A 14,843-nucleotide genomic window follows, 5' to 3' on the forward strand; every position below is an offset into this window, starting at 1 on the left:
TTGTACATAATATGTCTGTTAACAGTATGTCTTTGTTCGGTATGTCTTTGTTTAGTATGTCAGCAGAGACGTATAACACATATATAACGTGATATATACGTCTCTGATGTCAGTGTACAATGTCTGTGAACTATATGCCTGTGTAAAGTAGGGCTCCATTCCAGGTTATCAAAACCCAACACAATACTACTTCACCATCCCCCCTTCCAATCCCCCCAAAGGTTTTTCTATATTTCTATACTCCGCACAGTACCATCTGGTTTATATTTCCTACCTCTCCCAGTATTCTTCCTTTTCTGTCATCCATACCCTTTAACGCAGAAAGCTTTAAATTAATTGCCTGTTGACAATATTTGACTTTGAGCAAAACGCGAGTTGAGGCAGCATCCTCTTATATTGAGGCCCTTACTACAAATGTAGTGTTTGATCATGGCCAAGTGTCATTAACTAATTATCTACTTAGGTTACCATGACACGTGCACAAATTCCTATATTTTTTTTTTGTGATCGTCTTCCTCAAATTAATGTTGTACAATGTTAATGAAAAAAAAATGCTGAGGCGGAATACAAATAATATAGGCGGAGGGGGTGGGGTAGTACTTTTATGATGGCCAGAAGAATTATCCGGATATATGATATGACACGTACCTGCAATATCTACTTTGTAAGCTCTAGAGTATTTAGATAATTTAAGCCTATTTACCTTGAGCCAATCAAGGTCACATAGGTCATTTTATCTTGTTGTTTATGTACCCTGATAGTCTAAGTGGGCGAGTAGCATGCTACTCTATGAGATTGCATGTTTACATGTATAATATTATATTATGTATGGCAATTTTGAAACATTATTCAACTAAGATTAATAGATGACCCCAGAATGGTATTTGTCGCATCAAAACAGCGTGGGATCGGTTTGTATTTGGATGAATGACTATTGACTAGCAATGCATCACATGTACATGGTAATAGGTTGCTGAGGTTTATCAAAACTGCAGCCCCGAAGTTGCAGTTTTATTCGAATTGACTAATCCACATTTTTGAATTTATTAACTGTTAAGCTGATTGTTGGGTCTTAATTCAAGTCTGTTTGATGATTCGTCCTCCAAATTAGATTTTAAAAAAAGTTACACTAGGCTTCGGACAAAATGCACCAAGATGTCTGTAGTCAAAGGCCTGTGTGACCTCTGGTGTGACGGACATGTGCAAGTCTACTGATTTACGTATGTTTTCATTCGACAACTGCTGATCTATGTACACGTGGTGATTTTCACTTTCTATCGGACATAATACGCAAATCAATAGGATGGAAATAATAAGTCGAAGTGATTCTTTATATCTGTGTAACCCTAGCTAAAATGTAATAAGATCAAATGATATAAAAATACGCAACTACGTCTGAAGTCCACATTTGACTTCCTGTTTTCAGCTGGGCTCAAGATTAGCAATGTTCTGCGCCAAAAAATGGCGTCAGACCAGTTTTCCGTTAAGGATTTCAAGGGATCTGTAGAGGAGATGAGCATTAAAAGTGTACTGGGTATCATTTGCACAAAAACAGTTTCTCCTGTGCCTAAGTTCCTCAATTTAATTATAAAAAACAGTAATGCTATTGCAGGGAAGTCGTTTAGCGATGCTTCAGTGTATCTTCAACTAAATCATGAAAGTGGTGAGGCTGCAGGTTATATAAGTAAATTTCCAGAGTGTGGACTCGTTTACATGAAGGACATTTTAAATAATTCTGTCCTTGAAGATTTTCAAAAAAGGGGAGTAGACGCCATCGAGATGCATTCAGATGTTTGTCGTCAACCATTCTTATCATTGTTGGGATTTCTTCGTGGTAACGTTAATGCTATTTTTTGACTTCACGAATGATATATGAACGTAGTGCAAAAAAGGCTTTTGTTCTGGTAATGCTTTTTTGTAAGTTCATATTTCTGAAAATGATCTAAAAGTAAAATATCAATATGTTTGATGCACTTCCTTTTCTTATACATGCGTCAGAATTACATACATATATCCTTTGCTCATTGGTTCCGGACCCTATGCTATATAAAATATGAACTTTATTTATTTTACAACAGTTGTGAAAAAAGTTGTTTCGACTTATCCTAACCACTCTGGTTGTCCCGGATGTAAGCGGGCGAGGTATCTTATGGTGGGAGGAAACTGGAGTATCCAGAGAAAACCCATGTGGTCGGCCAGGTGACCCATTACCTTTTCACATCCGTTCCGGGAATCGAACCCTGGACGGCTAGGTGAAAGGCGAGTGCGTTACCACTGCGCCACCTGACCACCATATGCTATGCCAATGAACTACCGTCAAACAAGTATATAAATGACTTATAATGATATATTTAAAAAGACATGTATTTTTCTGAAAAAAAATATCACAGATACAACATCCAATCCACTCACCTGAATTGATTGACATGTGTATTGGACGTTTGCCTGTGACAACATCACTAAATCACAGAGATGCTTGAGTTAGCTTAAAGTGGTCCAGAAGTACACATTTTACACCAAATCATCATTTGAACGGGAACGCCATTTTCATGACAATTAAAATTATATGATGCAAAAATAGTGGATAACTGTGATTACTTTTATGAAGGTAGATTCAAGTTCTTATTGTTTAGTCCTTTTTTTTTTCTCAAATAAGCCAAATTTCTTTGTAAACTTCTTTTTTTTCAACACAAATTATCTCGGTCTACAACTTGCTAATTAAATGAAATCAGAAGTGATCATCATTTTTCAATACAAGGTATACATGTTTTTGAACTTCCATAGACAAAAAAAAAAAGCCTGGCCTTTCATTCATGGTCGATTTTTATTCACATGACGGACAACAACAAAACATTGACATCAGAGGATGGTTTGATAGGTTATTTCATTACATCTGAGGATATTTGACATGTAAAATTGTGTATAAGAAACATTACGATGACCTATACTCATGATATTTTATGGTGAATTGTTTAAATCACATTTTTTAAAATTCTTTACTGGAAGTGTGACAATAATGCTAAAGTAACAGAAATTATCAGGTGCAAAGTCACACAGGTCAAAAGCTCTTGTGATATGGTTCAACAAAATGGTTGTTCCGAAGTACATGATGGTCGGGAACCAATGTTGAGACGATTTAAGTATTAGTACTGGATGGATCTCTCGAGAATTTGATATGTCAGTTCCCCTTCAGGGGTGTTCAGTTCTGAAATTTTTCCTTTAGGTTAAGGGCTAGTGATCATGAGCCACTTTTTCTGACTGGCCCTGATCAAAACTACTAGCCCCACTTTTGGAATTTTTCAATTAACGCTAAATGCTGATTTCTCAGTAGAATTAATCAAATCTGTGTTGCTTATCAAACTACATGTATAAATGATACTGTTTGTCTAGTTACTGTGCAATAAGTTGATAATTAACACGAAGAAATTAATTCCTATACATTGTACATGTATACTAAAAGTTTAGCGAGTCACCACAAACTTCTACTTTCTAGATATGTGTAATTTATTCTCCCATCTCATTTTCAGTTGGAAACACTTAAGGCAGTAAAAGTTTTTATTTATAAATTTGCAATATTTCAGGTATAAAGAAGACAAAAATTACTGACATTTGTATATTTTAGAAAATAATGTTGTTAAGTATACTATCTAAGCTTCATGTAACAAAAATATTTATTTATGTGATGTGGTAGTACTAAGCACGAATGATCCTGTTTCAATTTCAACAATATCTGGATTTGCTTGAATTATAATTTAGATCTGCTTTGTCATGATGATATGGAAAAATATTGTCTTTTTAGGTCTCCTGATACAGAGTCTCCTAGTTACCTATTACCATCACCTTTGTCCGGCGTCGTGCCTATTTTAACATTTTCTACTTCTCCCAAAAACACCTGAACAGGTTTCAAAGAAATTTTGCAGAAACCGTATATGGCCTATGATGAACAAAAATAATGAATTACCCTGTTCCCACCCTACCAGGGTCTGAGGGATGGGGCCTAATGAAATTGATGCAAATCTTCTTCTCAACACCCAGATATGGTAGATTCAAATGCTCTTAACAGAGCTTTACCAAATTGTGAATTTCATGGCCCCAGGATCTCACATTTCCGTTTGGGAGGGGGTAAAGTTTACTATAGTTTATATAGGAAAAATAGATTTTTGAGCATAAATTTTTTAATTTCTAGCGGAAATATTTCAAACTTTTTTAGGAATATGAGCAAAGGATGATGGCTTGATGGTATGCCTGTACTAATCCTGGCTGACCTCAGGGCCTGATGGGGTCAAATTTACTCAGATTTCAAAAATCATCTTCTTAATATCTAGGTGTGGTAGAATCAAATGCTCCTCATCTTAAGGTGCTATGCTAAAATGAGTCTCAGATTTGTTTTCAGGAAAGAGGTTAACTTTACAATAATTTTTATTGAAAAATTGCATTTTTGAGTATACTGTTTATTTCCCATTGGAATTAACTTTGTAAGAATTATTACTTTTGGATGACAGTTTTGATGACATGCATGGACACCGGCTGACTCTGATTAATGTCACAATTTCTTTTTCATGACACTTGAAAAATACTAAACCTTTAACTTTTTTCTTCAATATAGCTCATCTCTGGTGATCATCAAAGCTGCTTGTTCTCTTGTTGGGAAAAATTTGTGTATTTCCAACTGGAAATACTTCAAACTTGATTTGAATTATTATTACAAGATCACAGTTTGACAATATACACATATTCCTAGCTGACCACAAGGGGCTGATTGGTTGGGTTGAAAAGGGTGAGATTGGCTGAAATTTGAAAAAAAAGCCCTCTTCTTTTTAATTGCCAGATAAAGTAGACCCAAATACTGTTTTTGGATGAAAGTGTCTAAAGGTGTGACTATTTAGGCCAATGGGCCTCTTGTAAGGGAAAAAGTTGACTGAGGATGGTAGATGGATACTGCTTTATAGTGTAAGCTTACTTTGCCAATTAAACTAAAAAAGATGCTTGTTGGTAAGAAAGTTTACTAGAGCCACTTTGATCCTGTGGCCTGCCCCCAGCGACTTCGGTGTGGAACCATAAAAGCGCCAAATGGACTTAAATTTCAACAGTCTTCTCCTGACCAAGATACAGTAGTAACAAATTTTATGGGAAAATCTTCATAGATGTAAAAATCTTTGGTACTTATCCAAATTAACAACTTTGATTTCTGGGCTCCATGTTTGCCTTAAAATGGGGTTTAAGTCTTCTCTAGTTCATACACATGGAGGATATGATATCTTTGAGCTTAATTATTTTCAATTTCCAGATTGAAAATAATTCAAACTTGGTTAGAATTCTTAAGACGCATATGGTGTGCACCAGTACCCAGGCTAACTCCCAGGAGCTGATGGGCGGGGATGAAGAGGATTGAATTGACTTACATTATTTCATCCTCTTCTCACAACCCAGATATTGTAGAATCAAATACTCCATATGAACAGAAGGGTGTCAAGAGAACAGCCATCCGTAAACAATTTTAAGTTATTGATTCACCAAAATGACCTGTTACCTATGATTTTTGATGTTGGAAATCTTTCACGAAACATGTATTAGTTTAAAGTATGATTTGTATAGAGTAAATATTGTGAGGGATCCAACATGCGTATGTGGCAATGGGTGTGAAAATGTAATACTGTACTATATACACCACAAAAACAAGTTATAGTAGATGGTATCTCACGTTACTTTAATGCTTGTATTGTTGTTATTCTTTCTGGTTCCTCAAACCTGTCTGATAAAGATAATGAAAGTGTTTTTCTTTAAGTTCAAACATACATAAAAATAGTAAAATATTTTAAGGTTAGTAGCATATTTATAGATAATTTCTTTACAAATCTATTTCCTACTCCATTCTTCTTTCTTCCTTCTTTTCTTTCTTTATTTGGATATCTATATATTTGATTAAAAATTGTTATTGTTGTGATGTAATTTGTACAATGAAATCTTTTGGAGAAGGCACTTTTAAGTTGTGATAACTTATGCCTGATCCTTTTTGTTATACGACAAATAAAGTATGTTTAAATCAAATAAAAAATCAATCAAATGGAAGGGTCAGAATAGGTAAGCGTTTCAGGTCCATTTTGAATTGAGGTGGTGTTCCCAATCACAACTTACATGCCACATTCATGCATATATGTTACTTTCAGTACTTCATGAGTTTAATGACCATTTTTTTTTCCAGGACGTGAACAACATGAAAGGTCACTTAGGAGACTAATCACATCCACTCTGCCAACAAGTGGAAATAAAGAAACTCAGATTATGGTTGCATTGGCCCAACACCTGTTTTCTCAATTGGTGCCAGGCAAGGAGTACGAGGTTGATAGATATGCAAAGCAACTTCCAACAAAATGTGGCTGTGGCTGTAAGGCCAAGATTTGTGCAGGAAACACCTCATTAGGTAAGATAAATGTGGGGTTTTACCAAAGCATATATTGTGTTGTCCGTAAGTCTATGTATCTGTATATATATGAATTTATCTGGTGATGTGGTTAAGCTGAATGCTTAATAGTAAGCTAGCTATTATCCTTAGATTTGCGACATTATTATTAGATGGTTGGATGATCAAATCCCCTCTTCTCTATGATCTGTCTATCTGCCCAATTCTTGATCCACTTTAAAGATGAAAGTTGTAATCCATTTACTTTCTTGTTGAAGGTTAACTTCTAGAAACATGATTTTTTAGATGGGAAGGCAGCACCATATATTTGCCGTTGTTTCAATACCTTTCTGTGAAATATGATACCAAGTTACTATCAAAGCAATATGTGTTTGTCATAAAAATGACAAGAATATAGAAAACAGAAGGCCACTTTATTCATGGTAAAGTTGATTAATCACAATAGCAAAAAGCTCAAGATTGGATCTCTTTGCAATTACCTTATTATCAATTACTGATTTAGTGGTCCACTGGGAGCTGCTTAATATCATTTTCCATTTGTCAAAGGAATATGTGATAAGTGGAACGTGACATTAAAAGTTGACATGTTTTTTCAGATATCTAAACCCCAAATTTTAACTTTCTGATGTGCCAAACTGATTTGTTTTTTAACCAAAAAATTTGTAATCTGCTTTTATTTTTCCCACAAGCAAAGGGATCTTCTTTAAGTTTGTTTGTTTTTGCTTTGAAATATTGAACCTGCTGTCATAAATCATTATGTAGGCTTCATTCTAGGGTGTCAACACACAGCTGACATACAATTTAAACTTGTCTCAAAATCGCTGAATTAGAAGATAATTAATTGAAAATAAAAACCATCATTACAGAATGGTGAAAACAAATTATTTTCACATGGTGATGACAGCAAGCATTCCTGTCTTGCATACATTTCTCAGTTTTAACATGACAATTGATATCTCCAGCCCTGTTTGCCATTTACCGGTTATCAAGATATTATCAAGATATTAGCACAGTTCTTGTTCATATTGCATCTACTATTTCTGACAATGAGATCCAGGTGAGCGATACAGGCCCTCTAGGCCTCTTGTTTTCCTTCTATATTTTATAGTTTCAGTTTGGATGACATGAATTTCATAGAGTTGAAATTTCGTTTGAGTGATTTTTCAGTCATTTCTATTGTAAAGTAAGGGAAAAGTCATTCATTGTCTTGAAATTAATTTTTTGTCAAAACATTGGCACATCTTTTGAAGAAATTGGTCATACATACACAGCGTAGAATGTCACCTCTGCATAGCAGAAAGCTGTTACGGCATATATCAGTTCATCATACACACAGCATTTGGTCTCTGTTGATTAATGACCAGTTTAATTATCTGATTATGACCTCGACTGGAGAGTATATAGTCATTGTTTTGTCTGTCCATCAAAATATTGTGATAACACAAAAACTATGAGAGATATCAACATGAAACTTCATAGATAGATGTTGACAAGGAGAAGTGCAGTGAACCATCACTCTCTATTGCTTAATTTAGGAGTTATTGCCCTTTGTCATCTATCATCTTTTTTTCAGAGCATTACGCTAACATTATAAGAGGTATTAACAGGAAACTTTCTAGGTCTCCTTTGCATAATTTAGACATTAGGCCACACCAATTTGAAAAGTAGTTCTTCAGGAAATTTTGGAGAAAAAACAGGAGCTAGAGGGTGGTTTTTTTTTTTCGAACTTTGGTATATTTTTGGTATGAGCGGAAGTAAAATTTAATAGCTATGGATTTAAATGCCTCCAAAGGTGCATATATTGGATAATTTACACAATATTTGACTGCAAGTTTTTTTTTTTTTTTGCATGCTTTTAAGTGATCTCCTTTGTATTGGGATCATTTAAATACATTTTTAGCTCACCTGGCCTGAAGGAACATATGCAAAGATGTATTACTGTTGGTCATAAAGATCCAGGTGAGCGATACAGGCCCTCTGGGCCTCTTGTTTTCTGAAGGATTTTAGGATAATCATTTTTGTATAACTAGGACTGAAGATTGGGGGCCCATTAGAAGAAATGGAGCAAATTCTTAAAAATCCCACTTTTCTATTAGAAATTATTGGCTTTTATGCTAAATTGGTGTGAAGCACTGCTGGGTGTAGCAGAATCAGTTTTATGAATGGTGAGCCTCAGTTCCTGATGGTGGGAGAGGTTAGGCCAAATAGGAGAAATAGAGCAAATTATTTGAAATCCTACTCCTCCTGTAGGATCATAGCTTTTTGTCCAAATTTGGCGTGAATGATGTTTGGGTAAAGGAAAATCTGTTTTTGATAAACGTTGGGTCTTGGACCACTTGGTCAGAAGGGGCAGGGTCTTCAATAGACGAATTAGAGCAAGTTCTTTAAAATCCTACTCTTCTTGTTGGAATTATTGAATTTTGCTCAAATTTGAATTGAAGCATGTTTGTATGAATGGGAATCAGTTTGTTTAAATGATGGGTCTTGGCCCCCTAGTTCTATAGGGGAAATGCATTATTACTTTGAAACACCCCATACCCAGGGTATATACCAGTGATGGGCATAAAGAAATAAAAACATATTCATGGTGTAAGAACTTTCTTTGTGTGGCTTCTCCCCTCTGGACTTAATTTCTGTTGAAGTCCCCAGCCTGAGCAAACTAAATCACACATGCCCTTTGGGATCTTATATATCTGGAGCAGAACCCTTCAGACCGTAAAAATCACAAATGAATGACAATCACCACACTTGAAATTACACAACACTGCTGGCATTTTATAGCCTATGTTTATATTTTTAACTCAGGGTCAGAAAGGACGTGGCATGGCAGAGTAGACATCCTCCTGAACAATACTGTTGCAGTGGCACTTGGGAAGGAACAGACAGACAAATGTGAAGAGGAAGATGATGGTGCAAGTGGTGAACCTGAAAGAAAACAAAGAAAGATAGAAACTGGTAAAAAATGTAACATTTGTGTTGAAGTGAAAACCAGCAGAAGACATGAAAATGTTCTTCTGGATCAAAAGGTTTTAGAACAAGTCATAGCTGAAGCTATAACAAATGGATTTGCTCAAGTTAACAGTAATAGGAGTGCACTGTCACATTTCTTAATTCCAACTATTGGAACCACATCTGATCATGTTTCTATTTGTCTTTATGACCCAGAAAATGACATCTTGCTGTACATAAAGGAACAGCTTGAGTTATGGTCTCCAGGGACAAAAAAGAACCAGCTAAATGTTTTTACCATAATTGTCATTTGGATTTTCTTGAATTTTACTTTTTTAACCCGGAAAAATTTTGCTGCTATAGTAGATCTTGACAAGTCTGGATTACATGCAGATTTACAGCAAGATCTTTACTATTACAAAAAGGCAAGAGCAAAGGAAAATTTTATTTCATCAACAACTAATGAAGCATTGTGGAAAACAATCGTAGAACAACCAAGAGTGCCAAAAGAACCAACCAAAGATGATCCCCCGGTAGTGTAAACTTAAGTACAAAGTCTTAGACTTTTTTCGATTATGCATTGAGTCATCAAATGAAAATTGTTATATGGCTTTTTGTTGGGAGGGTACAGATTAAGTTCGATTCCCGGCTGTCTTTGACCTTTCTTGACAGAGTTATGCCCCCTTGAACTTAGAAAATTCTCTGGAAATATTATTTTTCGACCTTTTTAACTCACCTGCCCGAAAGGCAAGTGAGCTTATGCCCTGGCGTGGCATCCGTCGTCTGTCAGGTGTCAACTTTTCTTTTAAACAACTTCTTCAGACTAACTTAAAAGCATAGGGTAATGATATTTGGCAGGAAGCTCTACCAAGTTTTGGAAAAGAAATGACTTTGACCTTTATTCAAGGACACAGAGGTCAAATTTGTTAAAACCTTTAAACGACTTCTTCTGAAATACTGGAAGGCCTAGAATCATTATATTTGGCTGAAAGGTTCCTTTGATGAAGCCCAAGAAAGTTTGCGAAAGGAAATGACCTTGACCTTTATTCAAGGTCACAGGAACCAAATTAGTTGAAAACATTGAAACGACTTCTTTTGACAAACGGAAAAGCATAGAGTAATGATATTTGGTAAGAAGGTTCCTTGAAAAAAATTCTATATAGCTTGGAAAAAGAAATGACCTTCAGCTTTATTCAAGGTCACAGGGATCAAATTTGTTAAAACCTTTAAACGATTTCTTTTGATTAACCGAAAAGCATAGAGTAATGATCTTTGGTAGGAAGGTTCCTTTGATGAAGCCCAACAAAGTTTGCAAAAAGAAATGACCTTGACTCATACTCAAGGTCACAGAGGTCAAATTTGTTTAAACCTTTAAACGACTTCTTTTAACTAACAGAAAGGCATAGAGTAATGGTATGTGGTAGGAAGGTTCCTTGATTAAAGCTCTACAAAGTTTGCGAAAAGAAATGAACTTGACCTTTATTCAAGGTCAAAGGGGTCAAATTTGTTAAAACCATCAAACAACTTCTTCTGATTAATCAAAAGGTTTGGGAGCATGATATTAAGTAAGAAGGTTCCTTGGATGAAGCCCAACAAAGTTTGCGAAAATAAATGACCCTGACCTTTACTGGATGTCATAGGGGTATAATTAGTTAAAAACCTTTAACAACTTCTTCTGAGTAGCCGAAAAGTTTTGGATCATGCTATTTAGCAGGAAGGTTCCTTGGAAGAAGCCCTACAAAGTTTGTGAAAAGAATTCAACTTTTATTCAAGGTCACAGGGGTCAAATATATGAAAACCTTCAAATGACTCCTCATTGTCATGTATCAGATGAGCAATTCAGGCCCATTGGCCCCCTTTTTTGGGTTATGCTTTGAGTTATCAAAATGAGATGTTGTATGTAGCTACTTGAAGGAAGATTACAGATTAAGTTTGATTCCTGGCTGTCTGTGACCCTTCTTGGCAGAGTTATGGCCCTTTGAACTCAAATTCTTTGGGAATATTGTTTTCTGGAATTTTCTTGGTTATGCTTTGAATTATCAAATTGGAGTTCTGTATATGAGTTCTTTGTCAAAAGTTACGAACTTAGATCGCTTCTTGGCAGTGATATGTCCCTTTGAACTTGGAAAATTTCTCAGGAATATTGCTTTGCGCAGTTTTCCCCTTATGCATCGAGTTATAGAAATAAAAATTGGTATTATGACATTATGGTTGAACTTAACTCATCAAGTTCGATTTATGGATGACCGTGACACTTTGTGCAGGTGACACATATAGTTCCGAGGAACTCTTGTTGACTTAATTAGCTCACCTGCTTTAGGCACGAAGGGCCATGCAAGTTTTTGCCAATTGTCTAACCATTGGCCTTTCAATAGTTGTCATTTCACCTGGTCTTAAGGACTGATAAGCTTAGCACATGCCATACTGCTGTGTCTGTTTTTCCAGGGTTGTGCATTGTCCGACATATGTCTGTTAACAATGAAAATTTAATTTGAAGCTTTCAGATTCCTGAACTATTGGAAAAATATGAAGGATATGAAGTAAACATATTCTTATTTTTATGTAAAGTGATTATTGTAGGCCTATACAATTATAAAGCCTTCATGTCATACATGCTAAATGATAGATGAAAAGACTGTCAAATTTTTAGTAAAGTTCCAATGGTACAGATTTTGTATAAATGATGGGTGTCTGCCCAGTAGGACATGAGTGATGGGGCCCAAAAGGGGATATTTTGCAATTTCTTTAAAATCCTATCCTCCAGTAGAATGGTTATTGCCTAAAGTACCCTTGGGTGAAGAAGAATACATTTTGTATAAACAGTTTATTTTGGCCATCTGGGGTGGGAGGGGAAGGGATCTTGCAAGTTGTCTAAAATTCTATTCCTCCTGTGGGAATGAATGGAATACCAAGTATATAGTTTGAAGCATTTTTAGGTTAAGGGGAATCAATTTTTCATAAACAGTGGGTATCAGCCTCCTGGGAAATTAGAGCAAATCTTCAGGAATGATTGCATTCTTACCAAAATTCGGACTGAAGTATTTATTTTAACGTTGTATAAACTGCGGGGCCGCTCCAAATAGGTGAAATTTCTTAAAATCCTTCTCCTGTAGAAATGATTGGATTTTGTCTAAATTTGGTCCGAGGCATTCTTGGATGAAGGGTATAAATATTTTGGTCACCAGAACCAGGAGAGACAGGGCAAAATATTGGGAGATAGAGAAAGTTCTTCAAAATACTACACCTATAATTTGGTCTTAAGCATTCTTTGGTGAAGGGGAAACAATTTTTATAAATGGTGGGTGTCGTCCCCCTAGGGTGGAACCCAATATGCGAAATAGAGAAATTCTTTAAAATCCTATTCCCCCTTTAGAAATTATTGTATTTTGCCCAAATTAAGTCTAAAGCATACTTGGGGAAAGAGGAACAAATTTTGGATAAACAATGGGTCTCGGCATATTTGGGTAAGATGAGTTAGACCAGAAAGGAGAAATAGAGCAAATTCTTTAAATTCCTCCTCCTCCTGTAGGAATGATTGTATTTTGCCCAAATTTGATCCAAAGCATTCTTAGGAAAATGGAAATAAACTTTGTTTCAGTATTGGGTATCAGTCCCTTATGGACAAAGGGGGGAGAGCAAATTTTTTAATATTCCACTCTTCCTATAGTGACATTTAGGGGAAAAGTTGAGGGATGACAGTTGACACAGTATGGCATGAATTTAACGGAAATGTGTTAATAAGTAGAGGGAAATAGATATGTATTGTGTTGTTTGCTTTGATATTTAGAATTACTTTTCCTGTAGTTTTAATAATCAATTTAAGACAAGCAAAGCCATATGAGCGATGCAGGCCACTTGCTCTTGTTTTTGTTTTTGTGAATGTAAATATAACTATGTATATAATACAAATGAATATCAATGTAGTTTTACGACTGCTAAACAAATGAAATGAATATAAATATTTATACAAATGAAATAGATATATATTCATATAAATGAAACAGATATGATGTATCATTATGCAAATGAATAAAAGATTTGATGTGAAGTAGAACTTCTCCAAATCGATTATGCTTGGGACATGAATATTTAGCTGGTTTAGGGTTTGTGTTTGGTTTATAGAAGTGAAGCAAGTTGACTGGTCAAGACTCAAATGTAATTGAAGCAATTCCATTGTGTACATTACATTAACATTCAGTTCTCTTTCACCATTTTTAACACTGCACTGTAATTTGTCCAAGTGACTACAGAAAAAAAAAGTTTACAGAGTAAGAATACTTCCTTAAAGTGAAAACGGTGATACTTCTATACTATACTATGTGACTTTAATTGAAAAGAAATCTGCATTCTACAAAGTAACATTACATACAGCCCAACATAGATCTGGCAGATGGTTGACTTGTCTAAAAGTGTTACAGTTAGGATTACGGCTAAGTATCCACTTTTTGTCGGGCTGCATGTTGGCCTTACAGTCGCCAATGGGGATTGATCCGGCTGAACGCTACGCTCGGTTGCAACTGCTATGAGCCGAACGGTTGATGTTCTTGTCAGCAGGCTGAAAGAACGGACGGTCGGAAATGGAACGAAAGCTCGAACAAACGAATGATTGGAAAGGTAATTTTTAAACAGCTTTTTTTCTGGCCATACATTAAATCTTATCTAACTACAGACAGGTAATGAGAGAAAATTCCTAATACATAAATGTAATGAGTAGAGCGTGTGACCACCTGGTGAAACAGCCCAAGGCTGTCCATGGTTTTACCTGTACACTGCTTATAGTAAACTTCTGATATAGGCTAAAACACTGGTAAAAACAAAGGTAACTTCAGCTCTTCCTGTGTTGTATCATTTATTCAATTGAATCAATAAAAAAAAATAAAAATACAAAATTTTTTTAACAAACCTCAGTTGAATTGAATTTTGTCTCTAACCCATATGTACTTAAGCATTGAACTGTCTTTGTATGATGATTATGCTCCATTCAAATGACAGAGCTTTGCAAGCAAATAAATCATAAGGCGCTAGCTTTTATTTACATTTTCCATGCATTTAAAATCTTAAAAAGTTTTTTGTTTGTTTTTAATTCAAAATTCCCGCCTTACCGGTCATCCGCACAAATTGTGATCAATAGCTGGAACAGCCTGCTGTTGTGTGCTGATTGGCCAAGAAGTATGTCTCGTGCTGGATGGCATTTATGCTCTCTTTAATGACACAGGTCTAAAAGAGGCTATTTAGTGATAATGCCATGCAAATGTAAATAAATGTGTGTATCTGATATACATGATGTATAACATATATATATATATCTATATATATGTAATCTGTGTCTTGTCATGACGCTCGGTATACGACGCTGAACACTTCTTTTTTTTGTTTTTAATTTAATTTTTTTTATTCAATATTATGTACAGATACATAATACAACAGTAGTATATGAAATACATAAGTATAAATATGAAAAACACTCTCCCAG

The 14,843-nt window shown here is 35.3% G+C and overlaps 1 protein-coding gene across 2 annotated transcripts; it reads left to right on the forward strand.

Annotated features, from left to right (window-relative positions):
• Positions 1-1,453: 1,453 nt before the first annotated feature.
• On the forward strand, positions 1,454-12,207 carry LOC132564195 (uncharacterized). Of its 2 annotated transcripts, none has more exons than XM_060228871.1 (3): positions 1,454-1,834; positions 6,203-6,421; positions 9,227-12,207. In XM_060228871.1, exons 1-3 carry the CDS (start codon positions 1,462-1,464, stop codon positions 9,910-9,912), a joined length of 1,278 nt encoding a protein of 425 aa, XP_060084854.1. In that variant the 5' UTR covers positions 1,454-1,461; the 3' UTR covers positions 9,913-12,207. The 2 variants fall into 2 exon arrangements, with proteins under 2 accessions (XP_060084854.1, XP_060084855.1); XM_060228872.1 differs by having other exon boundaries at positions 1,454-1,663.
• Positions 12,208-14,843: the final 2,636 nt, after the last annotated feature.

This window comes from Ylistrum balloti, unplaced genomic scaffold, assembly GCF_031769215.1.
Source record: "Ylistrum balloti isolate Yb309-2 unplaced genomic scaffold, AGI_CSIRO_Ybal_v1 Utg372048, whole genome shotgun sequence".
Taxonomy (NCBI): Eukaryota; Metazoa; Mollusca; class Bivalvia; order Pectinida; family Pectinidae; genus Ylistrum; species Ylistrum balloti.